Source organism: Hakea prostrata, chromosome 4, assembly GCF_041222555.1.
Source record: "Hakea prostrata isolate BN-2017 chromosome 4, UWA_Hpros_2, whole genome shotgun sequence".
Lineage (NCBI taxonomy): Eukaryota > Viridiplantae > Streptophyta > Magnoliopsida > Proteales > Proteaceae > Hakea > Hakea prostrata.
Window position 1 is genome coordinate 52,367,305 of NC_142603.1, and position 19,968 is coordinate 52,387,272.

The 19,968-nt window shown below is 38.0% G+C and overlaps 1 protein-coding gene across 1 annotated transcript in view; it reads right to left on the reverse strand.

Annotated features, from left to right (window-relative positions):
- LOC149019526 (uncharacterized) overlaps positions 1 to 19,968 on the reverse strand; it is a 74,066-nt gene that overhangs the window by 20,479 nt on the left and 33,619 nt on the right. The window contains 5 exon segments of the mRNA XM_089153522.1: positions 11,851 to 11,921; positions 16,930 to 17,098; positions 17,290 to 17,368; positions 17,465 to 17,542; positions 19,781 to 19,884. Coding sequence (XP_089009648.1) covers positions 11,851 to 11,921; positions 16,930 to 17,098; positions 17,290 to 17,368; positions 17,465 to 17,542; positions 19,781 to 19,884 — 501 coding nt within the window.

Genomic DNA, 19,968 nt, shown 5'->3' on the forward strand with positions numbered 1-19,968 from the left:
GGACGCAGGATCGTCTCCATTGATTCCAATTTGAATTGTTCCAAAACCATCTAGACTCAACCAGAATTGGCTGTATTGGAACTCAACAAACAATAAATCACGGTCAGTTTGACGTGGCATCATTCGTTGTAGATATAATCAGCCAAGTCCAATCAAACTCAACATAGCAAGAGTAAGTATCCAAGTGAATTGGCCAAAATGCACCATATCTTTAAGGTTCAGTTACTTTGGCTTAAAAAAAAAGATAAATTGCAACATGTTGATATGACGGTAAATGGTAGGACAAACCAAACCACACACAATAAGCTCAATACACCAGATGTAGCCCTGGAATGAAAAGGATCAATTAGGGGGCCAGTCTTCAAGGATCCCAATTCAAAACTTATGGGTTTAGGGATTTGAGGACTCTGGGGCAGTTTCTCGCAGAAGGCAGGAACATAGGTTATATAGTGGTTGGATGGGGATGAAATTTGGAGGGTAGGAAATGATATATAGAGATGATTCTTAAAGTTTGGGATGGTTCTAACAGACAGGCAAATTGGCGTAGATCTAATTTTGAAATTTGGGATTTTTAGGGAGTAAAAAAACAGAAAAGGACCCAAAACAAAAAAAAAAAAAAAAAAAAAAAAAAAAAAAGAGAAGAAGAAAGTGAAATAGGGTTTGGGAATTTGAAGGCTAAAAGAATTAGGGATGGAGACGATTCAACTTACCACTGTTGAGGATGTTCTTGAACAATAGAAGAAACTCTTCAAGGGAAAAAGAAGTAAAGGGATAACAATCCCATATGCAATGCTCAACAGCACCAATACTCCAAAAAGTCAAATCATACACTATATAAAGGTGAAACACTGAAACCTTGAGTTAGTTATGGACGATCTTTCATTAAACCAAAATACCCTTCACATAAAGTAACATACCCCTCTGCCATAGAATGCACCCTTTCAAAACACAACACCCCTTAAGAACCCGACCAAAATATCCTTCCTTCAAAGCAACATAACCTTCCACCATGGGATGCACCCTTTCTGTGAAATCCCTCACAACCCTAACCTGAAAATCTATATTGTAGGTCCAAAACCCGGAGTGCAAGAAGAAGACAACTGTGGGTCATCCGAATTGAACCCATTGGTTGTGACTTAGAACCAATGGAAGTAGATGGAGACGATGCTAAGATAGCAACCTTGTCGGATTTCGGAAGATCTAGCTTGAATGATGACGGACTTGGTAGATGGACCAAGAGTACAGTAATGAAACAAGTAGAAGGTCCCGGAAAACCAGGTAAGACCCTTCTATAACTTGGAAAACGACCCAAGAGGAAGTTAGAGCTTTTGGAGTACCAAAATTGCATTTTGACCAAAAACGGGACAGTTGGCAGCCTGCCTTGGTCACCCCAAGTGACCAACCCAGGCGACCAACCAGTCTTGGGGCAAAATTGTAACTTTTGGGAAATTAGGTTTCCAAGCCCTATTTAAGTATTTTTCGTTCTAAATCGTCTCAATATGTCATAAGGCCGTCAAAGAACGTCAGAGACACTCTAGAGCTCTTTGAAAGAAGATTGCCAAGCATCCGTAAAGTTTTCCGTCCAACGATTCTTCTTCTAAAAAGTTAGCAATCACTCTCTTCTCTCTAAATCTATTCTCTCTATTGTTTCTACTTACTGTAGAGATTTTGAAGAAGGTCTAAAGCTACTGTAATGACCTATTCTTCCATCCTCTTAGTTCTAGAGTGAATCTCCATTCACTCTAACTCTTCTGTGAACTTCACGGTGTGATTTCGGTAAAGACCTAGCATGAATCTATATGATTGTTATTCTCTTTGATTAGTTTGATTTCCAATCCATGCTAGACCATATTATATGTTGTTTTCAAACCTTATTCTACTGTTCTCTTAGTCTTGGAGTGAATCTCCATTCACTCTAGTCTATCTGTGAATCTGCGGTTTGATTTTGGATGAAACTTAATTTAAGACTCCTTAGGTTTTCATTCCTTTGGCCATAATTGATGCCAAATCATACTAGATAGTGTCCTACCATTATTTCAGAGTTTTCTAATTAATTTCGGAGTGATTCGGAACCCAAACGATGAGTTTTCGATCGATTTTAAGTTTTACTGTTTGTACACAGTAGCATTGGTCAATTGGCTTGGCAGCCCCGAGCAACCAAGCTAGGCGACCAATGGGTATCGAGACAGCAGAATGCCTTGATTTGCCCTCTTTTCATTTTCGAACCTTTAGGGTTTGTTCCTAACATTCAATCATCATAATATTAGGGCTTCTTTGGAAAGTTTGATTCTATCTTTTGGTCTACTCTTCAATGGTTTCAAGTCGACAACAAGGTGAGAACGTCTACTTACAAATAACATGAGTTACTTTCCATTTTTGTAATAGAACTTGAATGCATGGTTTATATTACTGTTTTAAGACTTATTCATGATAGATATGCCTCTGTAATTTCATAATGTTATTAGCAATGATGATATGCATCTTTGGTGGAATATGTGAATGTTGGAATGTGAATGAGTTATCATATGATGTTATGGTTGAAATCATATCGTAATGTGATTGCTTAGGTTGTGATTGTGAAATGGGGACTGGGCAGAATGCCAATTGGGTGTTTCTGTCTTGGGACATCAGTGGAGGTGGTATGGACGCATTCCTATGATGCCCCTTGGCGCTTTCCATAATTGTTGGATGTCATACCTAGGACTATCTAGAAGTGTTTGGTTAGAAACCTTGTCATATCTCATCCTATCGGCATAGGTATTGAGACCGAGTGACCCATGACAGCAATGGAGATTGTGGGCACTCAAGACCGGTATCCAACCCGTGAGAAGACAAGACACAATCACATTGTGGGGGCCATTCATTGGAAGGGTCACATTATAATAAGTCTGGGCTCATGGGCGTTCAAGACCAGTAAACAACCCATAAAAGGACATGAGAGCTTCCCATTTATTATATGTGGATGATCAATAGGGTTAAGAGTCTGTAGTCCGAGTTGGTTGAAGCCATAGGATACGATGACTTTAGGGGGAAAGATACTGAAACAGATTGCGAGAGCAAAGGAAGGGAAGTATCCAACCCTAAGTTGATATAACTCCGTAGATGACTTCCATTGGGCTAGGTATAACCTTGACACGCGCCAATACTCATACCAATGGTGGAATGAGAGAGTGGTGACCTAAACCCCAGCCACGGTGATAGTTTGAGATGGATGCCTTGACCCAACTACCGCGGAGAACCCAAAGACATGCTTAAGAGCTGTGAGGGAGAGTGACTGAGACCGCCCAAAGGAGTATGGTGTTCTATCTTAATGCGTGTCCGCCACTAAAGACTAGCATATGTTAGAGTTAAATGCATACTTGCATATTGTCTCATATCATATTGCATCATGCTTTGTTTTTGAATATTGATTGTAAATTGTTGTCTATATTTGAATTACTCGTTGAGTTCTTTTGAGCTCACCCTTCGGGGACAATGTTTGCTTTAGACTTTCATACAGGTGTTGATGACGCCGAGACCTAAGACTACGAGACATCTTCAAATGATTCGTACGATATACAAAGTATTGGCGATCATGAACATCACAGTGAATAATGTCTGTGTGATGACTACACGTACCAGGATTAGTCCAATTTTGGAGCTGGAGTATCCCGTACTAGATACAGAGATCTTTGAATATAGATATTACCTTTTTGATAAAGAGACTAATTATGAATAGTATTTAGAACGTTTTCGAGTCTTCTTTAATTCTTTCAGATGTAATACTTTAGTTGACTATTCTTCCGTACTTTGACTTTTAGAGTTTACATCCGCATACTCTTTTACTCTGATTACTTTGGTATCATTTTTCAGCACTCTGATATTATTTTAAGATCCTTTTAAGATCCATTCATTGTTATTCTTTTTAATTACATAAATACAATAATTATTTCTTACTTATAGTTATATTATTGTGTTATGTGGGAGGATGATTGTTGAGACTCGATCTTCAGGGCTGTGTATCACACCTACGGGTATTAGAATTAGGGTACCGGCTGGGGGAATGTGACACTTTCAAAACAAAGCACCCTCAGTAGCCCACCATTAATAAAAGTCATACTATTGTATAAAATTACAAACTCAAATTATAATACATTTTTTTATTCGATCAACATACCACAACATATCTTCAACAGCCATAACCCTTAATAGTACTCCCTCTCAAAAGCAACGTTTTATTTTCAAAGGGTAAATCTTCTGACTCTATTCCTTCAAGAGTTGTAACTCCACAAATACATTTAAAACCTATACACTACACTCCTTCAAGAGTAGCAACTTCCCATGTACAATTATTAAAAAAATCATATTTGAGTTTTTTACGGATGGTCCTCTTAGTGAAGCATAAATTAATGTTGGTTCTCCTTAATGCAATATATTACGCTTAGGTTTTTTACGCATGGGTCCTCTTAGTGGATCATAAACTAATGTTGGATCTCCTTAATGCAATATATTACGTTTGGGTCCCAAAGCAACTAACACCGTCACCCACATTTAAGTTTTTTTTTAAATTTCAAACTAAAGGGACCAAAATACCCCTCAGAGGCTTAGATTGTTTAATAACCAAAATAGCCTCCTCTACATATCCTACATTCATTCTTATGCCTACCATCCTAATACCTATTGACTCTCATGCAAAACCCTTATTTGATTGAAGTTTCACTATCACGGATTTGTTGTGTTTCCCTGTTCAAATTCCTTGCACAGCTTCAACGGTTTCATTCACAAGGACTTGAATTGGTACGTGAAACCTTAGTTCACATGATACTTGTCTTTTAAGTTCAACTTAGAATAAATCTTATCACTTTTTACCTATGTTGTTATCTGCTATTGCATGAACTATGTTTGAATTTTTAATGGTTCCTAAAATTCGTGATGGTTGACTTCAATCTACGTGGAGCTTTGTTTATGTTTCAGTTAATGTCATTTCTATTGCATTTTCTACTCTATTTCAATCTGATATCTTGAAATCTGTTCCAGGCTTTGCCTTATCAGCTCCACAGGAACTCAAATCAGCTTCTCGTTTGAGAACCGTGCAGTTCTTAATTACACCAGTCACCAAAGACTTTGGCTTGGTATGTGACATTAATTTTCTATCATACATCTTTTATGTGATTTTATCTCTGTTTCAATTTCGACAAATTTTATTGAGCAGTCAAGTTGGATTGCATCAGATTAATGGTTCTTTGTTCTTACTCGAAGTGAGCTGTTTGATTGTTTACTTTTTTTTGGTTTCCGTTTAAGATCTTTAGGAATAGAGAGTCAAGACCTGTTGCTCCTTTTCGACGCACATGACATCAAGTAGAGGTATGAAGAGTTGCGAGAGGGAGAGGGAGAGTGATAGTGAGAAATCATTAGGTATTAAGATCATTGGCATAAGAATGAAAATATGATATTCACAAAGGGCTATTTTGGTCATTAAACAGCCTGAGGGGTATTTTGGTCCCTTCAGGATTGAAATTTGAAAAAACTTAACGGTAGATAATGGCATTAGTTGCTTTGGGATCCAAATGTAATTGATTGCACTAAGAGGACCAAACATTAGTTTATACTCTACTAGAAGGACCCACACGTAAAAAACCCTATATACTACTATTATAAAAAGCATATACTCAAGGGACATGGCTAAACTTTTTTTTCCTTAAAATCCCTTAGTTATCAACATAGTTGACATCACTAAATGATGTCTACAATTGGAATTTTACATATACTAAATATGTAATCAACTAATATTAATGACATTCTATAATAATTAATATTATATATGATAAATGACAAATGAAAAACTCAATCAAATCAAACAATAATAAATATTGAAATGTCAGTATTCCAATAATTGGAAAACTGATGCTCTATAGCCTCAATCAATCATCAATTAAATGACTTACATGACAAAAGATAAAACGATACAATATACCCCTACCTATTGAAAAATAGGCATCCTTGGTATTTACCCCTACCTAATTGAAATTTCAATATGCAAGGGGAGAATTGGTGGTCCATTATCAAATTAAATAGAAGATATATGTACATGTATGATTAAAATCAATAACAATACTTTTCAACTAGAAAATTGGCACTCATCAATAGAAGTTATAGTTTCCTATCTTATCCCATTCCATATTGAAATTTTACAGTTTTATCTCACTCCATTGCCCCCCATTAATTTATATTTACTCATGCCAATCAATTCCAAATTGAAATATTACAATTTTCTATCTCATCTCAATCCCTCTTTATTTTATATTTTACTCATGATAAATGATAAATGAAAAACTCAATCAAATCAAACAATAATGAATATTGAAACATTAGTATTCCAATAATTAGAAAATCGACGTTCCATAGCCTCAATCAATCATCAATAGACATTACATTTTTTTTTTTATTTTTTTTTGTTTGGTTCAAGACATTACAATTTTCTATCTTATCCCATTCTATATTGAACATTACAATTTTCTATCTTATCCCATTCTATATTGAACATTACAGTTTCTATCTTATCCCTTTGCCCCATTAAGTTATATTTACTTATCCTAACTCTTCTTTATCAACTGAATTGAACCATTAGAGGTGAAACTTGGTACTGCTATCCAGCTACGTCCAACTATGTGCATCTAAGTAGAGAGGTACGTTCTTCTTTTCTTCACTACTTTTGCTTTTTTTATAGTCTTCCTCTTTGTAAGTTTTTTCTGTGTATATCTCACATGACCAGAGTTGCATGGGATCAGAAATTTGCATGTATGGTTGTGTTCCACCCAAGTTACTAATCACTGTTGATGCTTTAAACGCTTGTAGAAGAAACTTTCACAAAACAACCAGTCAACGTTTGGAGATCTTCCCAATTCCCAACTTCTTCTTCAAGTGTAAGTGACCGGTGAAAATTCATATTGGTATTCAGGTACAATCACCTTCATCAACTGTAGAGGTATGATAATCTTCGCTTCATTTGTCTTGTGATATTTCAATTTGTTTATTATTATTATTACATATGAGTGATTTGTCTAACACATCACACGTGCACATGCACATTCGTCATTACTAGTCAATAATAAAATCATCACCATTGACGGATGCATTACATAGACATGGACCTAAAGTTCCTTATTTGACTCATGCAAAAGGCTCGATAAAGTAAATAAACTCAAAACCGAATTATATCTAGTTATTAAGATCCTAATCTCACTCAAACACTAATTTAAATACAGAAATTACTAATCACGTGTACTGGCATTGCCCCCACTTCATTTCCTTATATATTAACTCCATTACATGAATAAACCCAAAAATAAGAAGTCTAATGTCTATATAAGCCACCTATGGGCCAAAATAAAGCATTTTAAGGCCAAATTGACCCACCTGGATTCTGGACATCCTAAACAGCATTAACATCTCTCATAAACTACATAACATTATCCATCCAGGCACAATACTTGCTACATGTAACGCGTTCTAATCATAAATTCTTTAGCAAATCAACTTGATTATTTGCCTCTACTGTAAATAAAAATGACTCTTTTGAGAGTTAAATACTCTGCAATCAAGGACTGAAACCAGATTTTGCAAGAACAGTTATACATCGAACTTTTGAATTTTTACTCGAATTTTAATATATAATGGAAAATAACCTGAATGATTGCACCAAATTAAATTCTTTAGTAACGTGTATAATCCTAGACTTTCCCCAAACTGAAAAAGACAATGTTTCCTGCGTAAGAAATTGCACCCATTATACATATTCAATTGAACACGCTTGTCTTGATGTACTTTGCTCCATGGTAGGAGATCTCGCTCTTGAGCGAGATCTCGTTACCATGAAAAACCGAGATCTCGACCCATCTCGGCGAGATCTCGGCGAGATATGCCATTTTTTGGGCGTCAACTAAGTAGCCATCTCGGTCGGTTTTAGGGTCCTAGTTGGGCTAATACTTGGTATTTAGCCTATTTAAGGCCTTTTGAACACATTAGTGGCCTTGAATTTGTGAGAAAATAGCCCTAAGTATGATTTCTAAGTCTACCCATAGTGTGCAACCGAAATATTGTAGGATTAGAGAATGCAAGGTTATATAACATGTAATATAAAACAATTAATGCTGTAGGATTAGAGAATGCAAGGTTATATAACATGTAATATAAAACCATTAAGGCATATAAATGAAAATCAAGTGTATCAAATACATCAAATAACTTAAATGTCATCAAGATAATATTCGTACAAGTATTACAATCTTGACTTTCAAGAATAGAATGATAAAAGTATACAACCATTAGAAGTTCTATATAAGTCATTAACGCATAAGTTCATAAGACAAGTAGAGGATGATTGAGCTTCCTTTGATGTTGTAGATGTGCTAAGAGTAATTGCAAGTAAAACTTTGGCTGAAATCCACAAAAAAATAGGCAAAAATTGAGAGTTCTAGCGAGATTTGGGGAGATATAGTGAGATATGGCGAGATCTCGAGCGAGATATCCCATTTCACAAGATCTCGCCTTGATCTAGTCTCGGTTTATGAAAAAACCGAGATACCTCGCGAGATCCCACCATGCTTTGTCTCCTTTTTTTTTGGATGAATAATTAATTAAATTACTAAAAGCAAACAAGAGCACATGTACAAATGGGAAAGAGAGGGGATGTGGAGAATACCAGTCAAGGAAGTGACTAGATAGAAGAAGTGAGACTCCAAGAACTAACAATCAGCCTATTTCTTGGAGAATCAACAACAGAGAAATGGGGAAGAGAGCGAAGTCTCGAAGAAACATCAAAATAGATGGTATTCCAAATCATATCTCCAGATCGGGATTTGGAAGTCCATCTTCTCATGTTACACTCCCACCAAAGATGGTGAACAATGGCGGCAAAGACAAGCTTACCCACTTGGCAACGGCAAAGTTTCTCAGGATCCATTTCCAATCTCGGGCAAAGCCAAATGAACTTCACGATCTGGGCCAAATGGAGGCCAAGGCTAAGGTCCAAAAAGAGCGGGAGAGCGGGCAACAGAAAAATAAATGGTCAAGGTCCTCTAAACTATTCCAACAAATGGTACGGTTGGGGCTAGTGGGAATGTGGCGGCTAATGAGGAATGCTTGAGTAAGGAGGGCAAGGTTAAGGGCTCTCCAAAGAATTAGGGAGTGGCGAGGGATGTGGCCTTTAAACCAAACAAGGTGAGTCCATGGAACAGGGGGGAGGGGGTTCTAAGGAGGTTCCAAGCGGAGGCAGTAGAATGGGAATGATGCCATGTAATGCGGCCATCGATGTGGGATGAACGCGGGGGGGGGCTTCAAACCTGTGTGAGACTTAGGTGACGGGTGGGGAACCAAGATCCAATGGAAATAAAGGAGGGTTATGGATTTTGGGATACGGGAATTGTACACGGTTCTGGGGCCAAGGAGAGTGAACAGGATACCCATCGGATGCCAAGGGTTGAGCCAAAAGGAAGTGGTGACACCAATTGAAACCTGGACTGAAATGGCAGAAAGAGCACGACCGTGGAGAAGTAAAAGCATTCTCCAGATCTAGGAGGGGTTGGAGGGGAGCGAGACAATTTATCTATATGATCCACAAAAACTTTGCTTATATTGTGCTCTTGTAGCTCTAGAAACATTAGAGACTGTCTAATATTAATTTGTAATGTATTGTGCAAAGTATTAGACAGTTAGGAAGCATCATATAGATAAACTCAATGTAAACGAAAAATAAGCATGTTGAGGAGGATGAATGCCAAAAGTAGGACAGATAACGTAAGGCATGATCTTATTAGAGTTGGGATGGCAAGTGGCTCCTACACATGATAAGCTATGAGAAAGTTGTTTGAGGTGGTACGAGTCGACCATGTTCAACTAAGACCCTTAAATGGTCCAAATGGAGGAGTTATTGAGTCTAGATTGAAGGATTGAAAAGAGCTAGATATAGAGATAAAATAACCTTAAGAGAAGTGGTAAGAAAAGACGCACACAACTTACGCCATGTATCTAGTATGACCTCAAATGGCTGATTGGAAGGCGAGGATCCATGTAGCCAATCCCATTTAGTTGTCATGTAACTAAGATTCTAGGGGTAAAAGGTTTTGTGATTGTTTCCCTAGAATTAGGGTCAGACCAGAATCCTTTCCACTTGTGAACTAGCAAAGTAATTAACAAATCTGAGTGGGAGCTTTTAACAAACTTAGATGGGATGATTAAACTCGATAAATTTAGGGTTCAGGGTAAGAGTAGGGATTAACAAAAATCAAAATGGGTTGCAGGGATTGAGATGGTAATGAGTTTAGGATTTATGGTGAATCTTAGGAACAAGTTAGGGGTGGGCAAATTTGATACCGGTAGGTTTTGGGATGACTAAGGTTTTAACAAATCCCTATGGGCTGGTCTAGGGATGATGAAAGATGGAACAGATAAAGAGGTTGGTTGTTAGAGGATTCTTGGGATCTCGGTAAATTCTTGGGCACTCCCTTGATCTTTTTTTTTCTTCTTTCTTTTCTTTTCTATTATTTTCTTTCTTTTTCTTTCTTTTATGGTTTTCAGATCTGCCGCAAGTAGGACCAGGAAGAGAGGGCCGAATGGGAGAAAGCAGGGGGAGGAGGTACCGCAGGGTATGGGGGAGGGTAGGGTTGCTTTCTAGGGTTGCCACAGGGGTGGGGGAAGGGTCTAGGCGTGATCACAGGGTAGAAGGGGGCTGTTGGGCTGCCGCATAGTTGGGAAGGGGGTGGGGGAGGCTGCGTAAGAAAGGGGAATGGTGGGGAAAGGTATCCAGAGTGAAAGGAGGAAAAGGAAGGGGGCTGGGCTGCTGTACTTGAAGAAACTGCTGGTCTGTTGAACTGATGATGGAGATTCGAATAATCTTCACAGAACTTTCAAGAATAAGCTCTCAAAACCCGTGGTGGCCCTCCCAAGAAGACCACGACTCAACTCCCTCAAATTCAGACATATATTCAATTCAAACTGTCTTTACAATGAGGTAGAGTGGGCTACTTATAGCCTTAAAACTGGAGGCAAAAGACTTAGACTCAAATAAAGAAACCTATCTTGACTCAACTAGCGATTCCCTTATAAACTAGAAATCTAGAACCCCATTAAAATTCATAAATAAACAACCACAAATAAAAATGAAACCATCTTGGAAAATAGCCACTAATTACCCAAAAAGAATCTTACTCCATCTCTAACCAGGACTCTCAATTCTAACTCAATCAGAGAAATAAAACAAGAGATGGACTCACAAATTAAAACTAAATTTACTGGACTAAAATAACCATCAAAAGTAGAAAATGACCAAAATACCCCTGGTAGGGTTCGACCAGCCTACAAGTTGCGTCAAGTGGGTTTGGGTTTCGGGCCCAAGATGCGGGTTAGGAAAGAGGGGTGGGTTTGCTTACATCAAGTTGGGAGACTGACTTGTTGTCATTGTTATTGTTTGCTGTACTAACTTATAATGTTTTATGCTTCAATATTCTATTATGCATGTAGTGTAAGCATTTCCATGTAGTTATTGACTGCTTCCAGGCATATTTGTGGAGCATCTTGAGTCGCTCCAATACAATATAATACATCTCATTAAATACCCTTCCAATATGATACTGGATACAGATACTTTAAACCTTCATAATGAGTTAACCTGCAGAATAGATCAAATATTTTTCACCAGAGAAAGGACTTTCTGCAGGCTCTAAGATACAAAGATGATACTTCAGGGTGAAGTATTGAGACCGCCATATGATATTTCCCATATTATAATTCATTAATATAACTAAGGATGGGTATATCTGCTCAAACTCACAATGCAATAAAAAAACATTAGTTACAAGAGGTGAAAATACTTACTGATTCAGTATGACCAGTCAAAGAATGGACCAGGCTGCCATCAGCAGCATTCCAAACACATATTCTGCAATCTGGAACAATAAAATGAAATCATAGGGTAGATTCAGTGATAAAAGACAAAATAAAAGATTACAAAATCGCCCAAAAAGATACAACACTGCAACAGTACAGGCCTACCCAGCAACTATCACTGATGGTATAGTAAATGTTCGCAAGAGGTTTTTTATTGAATATATGGTCCAAAGACAACTCCCCACATAAGGACAGGCCTACCTGAGCAGCCACTCTCATGTTGGCCTATATGATAAGGAATTAGTTAGGATTGTTGGGATTTGTTGGGCTACGTAGAGGGACATCAGGGAACAGAGAAAAAAGGGGGAGATAGTGTGCTTTGTGTGGGTGAGCTTAGATCATAGGGGAGGGAAGACCCTCAGTTAAGGGGCATTACGGGTAGGGATTCAGGCTGGGGAATTTCTTGTATTACAGACCCGTACTGACCAACTTCAGTGCCAGATTAATTGAGTGATATCTTTATAGTCTTTTCGCTTTGATTTACCATTGAATTGCAGTGTGTGAATGTGGTATGTGAATTTGCAGGTGCTAGCATCATTACTGGGGATCTTATCCAATTGACCAAGGTTTCATCGAGGGTCTTATCACGTAGTATTGGAGCGTGCTCGATCAAGGGAATTATTAGAAGCCGAATGGAGTCTAGGGTTGATGAACTCGAGTTGATCGTGCAGGAATTGCAAGAGCAGATGTCTTCAAAGGCCCAACAGATAGAGAGAGAAGAACAGAGCAGTCGTGATGTGAACCAGAATTAGGGCCGAACTTGGGCCTATGGTAGCATCCCCAAAAACCTACAGCCCTCTAGTACCAGAAGGGGTATTTTGGAAATTTTGCTATAATATGGTTAAGTCCACTTCAGGTTTAATTGGCTGCATTATGTTTGTGGGACCCTAGATTTATTTTTAAATTTAGAGTTTAAGTCACTATATGATAAGTTATTGAAGAGTCCTTGATAGCTTAGGACTTCGAAGTTATGAGGGAGTCCCCTATTTGTAGTCTACTTTTTGCAAGGATTCCATATCTACTATTAGTTTTCAATTTGGAACTTCCTAGAGTGAGATATGAAAGAATCCTTGTATGAGTAGGAGTCCTTAGTCCAAGTAAGAGTTCTAGTTTGAATTGTTTTTTAAAATTTAGTTCTAGTATGAGTTCTTCTAAAGGCTATAAATAAGCCTCTCTACATTATAACAAGAAGTTGATGATTATTAAACAAAATTCAGATTTGAAGAAGCCCATTGCCAGAGTCGTGGGTTCCCTAAGAGGGATCTTGCGGCAGCCTAGAGAGAAGAAAATATGCATGTTAGAAAACAAACTTTAAATAATCAAAACAACAGCTGAACTTGAACAGAGAAAAGAGAGGAGAAGAAGAAGATGAAGAGAAGAGAAATGAAGAACCAACAGAAGAGACCTGTGATTCTAGCTAAAGAGTCTAGAATCATAGAGCCCTTTTTATTTATAGCTTCTAATGAATCTAATACAACTTGAACAGCCAATAATTGTCCTCTAGAAAAGAAAAGAAAAAAAAAAAGAAACAAAAAATTACAGCTTTAGTAACTTTCTAGCTCCAAAAATAGAAAGTTCTGAAAAGAGAAACTACCACCAAAATAGAAACTATACATTCTAAAAACTCCCAAAACTTATGTAGCAAGACTCCTACATTAAAAATAAGGTAGAGTAGCATCACTAGCATAATACTGTTCACGTGAACAGTAAAATTACCCAAAAACTTGCATATACTTCAACACTCCCCCTCAAACTGGAGCATACAAATCTCTCACACCCAACTTGCAATAGATAAATTGAAAATTTGGTCTGAACAAAGCTTTGGTGAACAAATAAGCTAGAGGTCAGTAGAGCTCACAAAAGAGTCGCCATAAGTTTCTTCTTGACTACATCACGCACAAAGTGACAATCTACCTCTATATGTTTCATCCTCTCATGGAACAATGGATTACTAGCCATGTAAGTGGCTGCCTAATTATCACAAAACATTTTCATGGGGACAAAAATTGGAAATCCCATTTCCTCTAACAACGAATGAAGCCACATCAATTCAGCAGCGGTGTGGGCCATAGCCCTATACTCAGCTTCAACACTAGATTGGGCAATGGTGGACTGTTTCTTACTCTTCTAAGTCACAAGATTTCCGCCAAAAAAAGTACAATAACCTGTAGTTGACCGGCGATCAATGATAGATCCAACCCAATCTACATCAGAAAAGGCAACCAAATCCATTCTCCGATTTGGTCGATAGATGAGCCCTTTTCCAGGCGCACTCTTGAAGTACCAAAGTACTCTCAGTCTCATCACTGCATCCCAATGGGCCTTCATAGGAGATTTATATAAACTGACTCAACACACCAACAGAATAAGAAACATCACGACGAGTAACAGTAAGATAAATAAGTTTCCTAATAAGACTTTTGTGAACGATGAACATCATCCAACAAGTCACCATCATCACATCCTAACTTCAACTGAGGATCCATGGGAATGTCACTAGGCTTAGAAGCAAGCATGCCAGTCTCAGTCAAAAGATCTAACACATACTTCCTTTGTAACAAACTTACTCCTTGTTTATTGCGGATTACTTCAATCCCCAGAAAATATTGTAGATCACCTAAATCTTTGGTTTGGAAAGATTTTCGTAAGTGTGCCTTGACTGTATGGATTGCATCAACATCACTACTTGAAAGAACAATATCATCAACATAAACTACCATAATGACAACACAATCACCCTGTCGTCTAACAAAGATAGAGTGATCAAAATAACACTGTACAAATCCAAAAGATTCCACAGTCTTGCTAAATTTCTCAAACCAAGCCCTTGGAGACTGAGTCCATAAATTGCTTTATGAAGCCTGCAAACACGAACATTGTCCTACCCCTGAGCAACATACCTTGGAGGTTGCTCCATGTAAACTTCTTCATGAAGATCACCATATAAGAATGCATTTGTTTATGCCAAGCCGAAAAAGAGGCCAATCATAATTCACAACCAAAAAGATCAAAACACGGACAAAATTAAGTCTCACCACAAGAGAAGTCTTCAAATAATCCACACCATATGTTTGTATATAGCCATTAGCAACCAAGCGGGCCTTGAGCCTTTCAACCGTACCATCATAATGGTCCTTAACAATATACACCCACAGACAGTAGACCACATCTTTCCCAGGAGGTAAGTCTACTAAAGACCATGTATGACAAGATTGTAAAGCATCCATTTCCACATCCATGGCAGCTTTCCAACCAAGAATTTTAAGAACCTCGGTTCCTATTTTGATTTAAAAAAGCTTTGATACCATGTTAGAAAACAAGCTTTAAATAATCAAAACAGCAGCTGAACTTGAACAAAGAAAAGAGAGAAGAGGAGAGATGAAGAATCAGCAGAAGAGGCCTGTAATTCTAGCTAAAGAGTCTAGAATCACAAAGCCCTTTTATTTATAGCTTCTAATGAATCTAATAAAACTTAAGAGACAATAATTGTCCCCTAGAAGAAAAAGGAAAAGAAGAAGAAAAAAAAAAATTTCCAGCTTTAGTAACTTTCTAGCTCCTAAAATAGAAAGTTATGAAAATAGAAACTACCACCAAAATAGAAATTATTTTGGGCTGTATGATTCACTGGCATGGACAGTGAGACCATCCTAGCATTACCAAAAGGGGAAGAAGTCATTGAATTCTTACAAAGACCCAAAACTCTAAAACAATTAGGCCTTTGCAGTCTCTGATTCTAATAAACTTAATGAAGCCCTGAGTTTTTCTAAAAAGAATCACCCATGAAATCAACCGCTCAAAACCCTAAATCGATCAGAATGTAAACAGCCACAATATTAACACGCAATCTGAAGAATTAAATCCAACAAAAGTAATTAGAAATTCCAAAAACACAACTCAGGTGTTTACCAACGGCTATATAGGAACTCCACACAAAAGGCCCAGCCTCAACATGAAAGACCTTTTTACAGGTTGGATGATTCCTTCCTCCTCCAGACGATCATCACCCAAATCGATGCTAACAATCTGAATTCCAGAATTTGTAGGTTTGATAGCACAATCGTTACCAATCCCACCTTCACCGCTCTAATTGCTTCTTGAAGCACCATCCCCAGAAGAAATTCCCAACTAGGTTTCATCCACTGTACCCTAACAACTCAAGTTTAGTTTAGTAGCAGCTGACAACGCCCAAAACTTTCGGAGTTAGAAACGATTGGGGCACAAGACAGAGGGCAATTAGAAATGTCGTCCATGTTTGAAAACAGAGAACATGAAGCAGTGAATGTGTCTGGGCCGAGGACGGTGGATTTAAGGGGAGTGAAGTATCCAGCGACAATGGTGGTGGTGGGAGGGTTTGATCCATTGCAGAGAAGGCAAAGAGACTTTTATGAGTGGTTGAAGTATTTCAGCTTAGAATTAGATAGTATCCCAAATAGGATCAAATGACTAAGAAAATATTGTTTTCCAATCGAGCGATGTTGCATTTTTCAGAGGTTTTTGGCAGGGTCAACAATGGCGTTTTTTTTTTTTTTTTGGGTGTGTGTGTGTGTAGCAGTGGGGTGGTGATGGTTTCCATCAGGGGGAAGGTGGGGACAGTGGTGGCCGCCAAGGGGAGGGAGTGTGGTGGTTTCTGGCAGTGGTGGGTGGTTTCTGGTAAGGTGTAGGAAGAAGATAGGTAAAGGGATTCCCCTTCACCCACCAAAGGGTTGGGTATGGAATGAGACACAAGGGCAATTACAGGGAGAATGGTGGGGTTAGTTTAGTCATTACACATTCTACAAGGGAAATTTCGTCATTTAACATTCAAATTTTGAATTCTTTAACGAAGACTGAGGATGTTATGTGTGTGCTCCATGTAATATTGGAGTGAGTTTCAATTAATTTTCCCCTCTTAAGTGAGGCAACAAGAGTTTCACCCCCACTTAAGTGAGTTACATGTAAAAAACTCAACGTCATACCATTATATTCATACCTATACCAAACTCAACCAACAAAGAGTAAATGCCTCACCCATGATGGCAGCTAGCACAAAACGATTATCCAAGCTCCAGACAATCATATTAACACCACGAGGAGTTGGAAGTAATCTTTGACGCGGGCCACCACGAGGAGGCTGAGGAGGCATTGGTGGGGGTGGAACCTTCAGATGATATGCCCGTGTCCACCGTCCAACTTTTCCCTGCAACCAGGATAGGTTAAAATCAGAAACATTATATTATACGTATCTGACATCATTGAAACACAAAGCTAAATGAAGAAATCATACTACAAAACCATCCTCGTTGAAAAGCCTCTTTAAAAAGAACAACCATACGTCCCACTAAAAATGACAAAATGTACCCAAAAAAAAGCCTGAAAATAAGAGCTCACATGAGATCTACGTGATCTTGGGATCCAGATGATTGCACTTCCATCACGAGAACAAGTAACTATGTTGTCATGCGTAAACCTAAAAGGAGGTCAACACAAACCATGCATTGGCTTCTACATAGTATAATATAAGGCCTAGTAATGCAGATTATATATAAATGGAAAAACATCACACCAGGAATTCTTAAACTTCGGAATATTCTCCTCCTTCAAAGCATCGACTGTAGATGATCTTGAAGGCACCGCACAACCACTGCCCAGGGACATGGAAAAATCAACCAGCAGGTTAAATTTCATACTAAATAGATCTCTATTACATATAGTTTGTAATTTAATCAAATATTACAGAATAATTCATTTTGACCCCGATATCTGATACCTATGATAGACCATGTTTCAGTCAAATTGCTGATGAAAAAATATTTCATCTCAGTGCTATTTGGGGTGAAGCATTACATTGCCTTTATACTTAAAGCAAAGTACCAATCAAAATGGAAAAAAATTTTGACACTTTTCATTTGTTTTATCAGGTTTTGCAAAGGAAGAGGGGAAAACCTAATTTTTGTATTTTCCAGGGCAAATCATTGCCAACCTAATTTCACTCTTGTTAGAGAGACAAGATATTATGTAAAATGATAGGGGAAGTCCCCCTATTATGGTTCCATAGTTGGTTTAGGCCTTTTGTTATTACTGTTATTGTCAAAATAAGTTTCTGTCAGGATCAAGGCTTAGTTTCATAGAAGTCTTACTTCTTTCGTATCTATTTAGGTGCATCACAAATAGGTTTGCTAGTATGGTGAACACATTCTACCACACAGCCCAATAATTTCATGTTTCTCAATCTCTACCATAATTTTGCAATTATTTTGCATTTACCATCAAAACCCTTCTGTACCCTGAACATTCAACCCATGCAAGCACCTTGACCTTCAACCAAAAGCTAGTCAACATCTAACCAGCAGAAAATGTAAATTCTAAATCCATTCCATACCTTCTAATTCCATGAAACCCAAATTACTTTTCATCCAGCCATTCAAACCTCACCATATTTTGAAAAGTTGATCACAAGCTACTTACACAATCTTAACAAGACCATTCAACTTTGGTTGAAATCTGCAGTGCCAAAATTTTGATTTTTTTTTTTTTTTTCAAATTTCTAAACATGGGAAAACCTAAATGTTGCAAAAAAAAATTTTAAAAATAAAAATAAAAACTCCGATTCACCATTCAAATCCAATCCTCGAAGCCATGAATCTTCGTCGATAAACTCCCCAACACCTAGTGATCATAACCATACCATCAACTCCTAGCCCTTAAGTGGGCCCAACATTCTATTCTGATTCATTCAAACTTAAAAGGGCAAACTAGGTGCCAAAGGTTTCCACATAAACAGAGTCAAGGGGGGCGACTTTCATACGCAGCCTTAACCAGCAATTCCTTTAAGAGGTTGTTTTTAATGCCATCTCAGGCTACAACTGTGGTCCACTGATCATTACACCAAGGCCTGCCGCCTAGTTAATCCCTTTCAATCTAGACTACACCAGAGGCCAAGTAAGTCTTTCATTTTTGGGGTCTATCAAACACAGAAAAAGGTGACATAGATGATGAAGTTTCACAAAGAATTCAAATGGGATACAGGGTTATTCAACCTGCTATGACTAATAGGGAAGAATGCTGAGCAGTTAAAAGGTGCAAAATAGTGAACCCATGTGTTGCAAATATGAGGATGTTAAGATGGATGTGCAACAAAACTATGAAGGATAAAGTGGGGAACAAAGCAAAACTAAAAGGATGAAGAGAGGAACAGACGAATTAGAGCTGATGCACGGGTTGCCCCAGTCAGCAACAAGCTCAGAGAATGTCATCGAACATGGTCTAGCCATGTGCAACAGAAGCATGAGAATGCACCAGTAAGGAGTGATTTGGCTCTGATTAGAGAAGCTAAAAGCCCAAAAGAGCTAGGGTCAGGCCTAAAATAATTATAGGAGAGGTAGTAAAGAATGACATCATAGTCTAGGCCTTGTCCCAAGTATTACCTCAGGTGAAACCTATTGGAGGGCAAGGATCAACATTGTCAACACAATTTAGCTAGTATTTTCCTGATTGACTGCTATCCTCTTTCCTCTTGCTGTCATTTGTGCTTCTCCAGTTTCATTTCTTTCCTTATTTCATTTCTTCATCTTTGTTGTTCAATTCTCTTTACTTTGTGTGAATCTCAGTGTGTTTCCTATGCTGTTTAAAATGATCATGCAGCCGACCTCATTACTTGCCATAAGACTGATTTCTTAATGTTGTTGTAGGGGTTTCATCATCTTTAGAGGACCAAATATACCATTTCCTACAAGTTTCAAGACCTAATTTAGCCAACCGGGCCTCAAAACCTTTCACTGAAACTTCCATCCGAAACAGTACAGTTTCGACCAAATTTGGGCGAAACATTGTAGTTTTGTGTCAAAACTGAAATCAACCATATAATACCAAACAAACTTACCTGAATTGCACGTAATTCACATCGTTTTCATGGCCAGATAACACATCCATCTCATGATTTGGTTGATCTGAGTCTTCTATATTAGATTTACAAGCAACCCACACCTGCAAATAACTGATCATTGGTATCAAAGCATCTATATTTTCATCAATATTCAGATGAAATGGGCCTGAAAAATAGACTAGCAA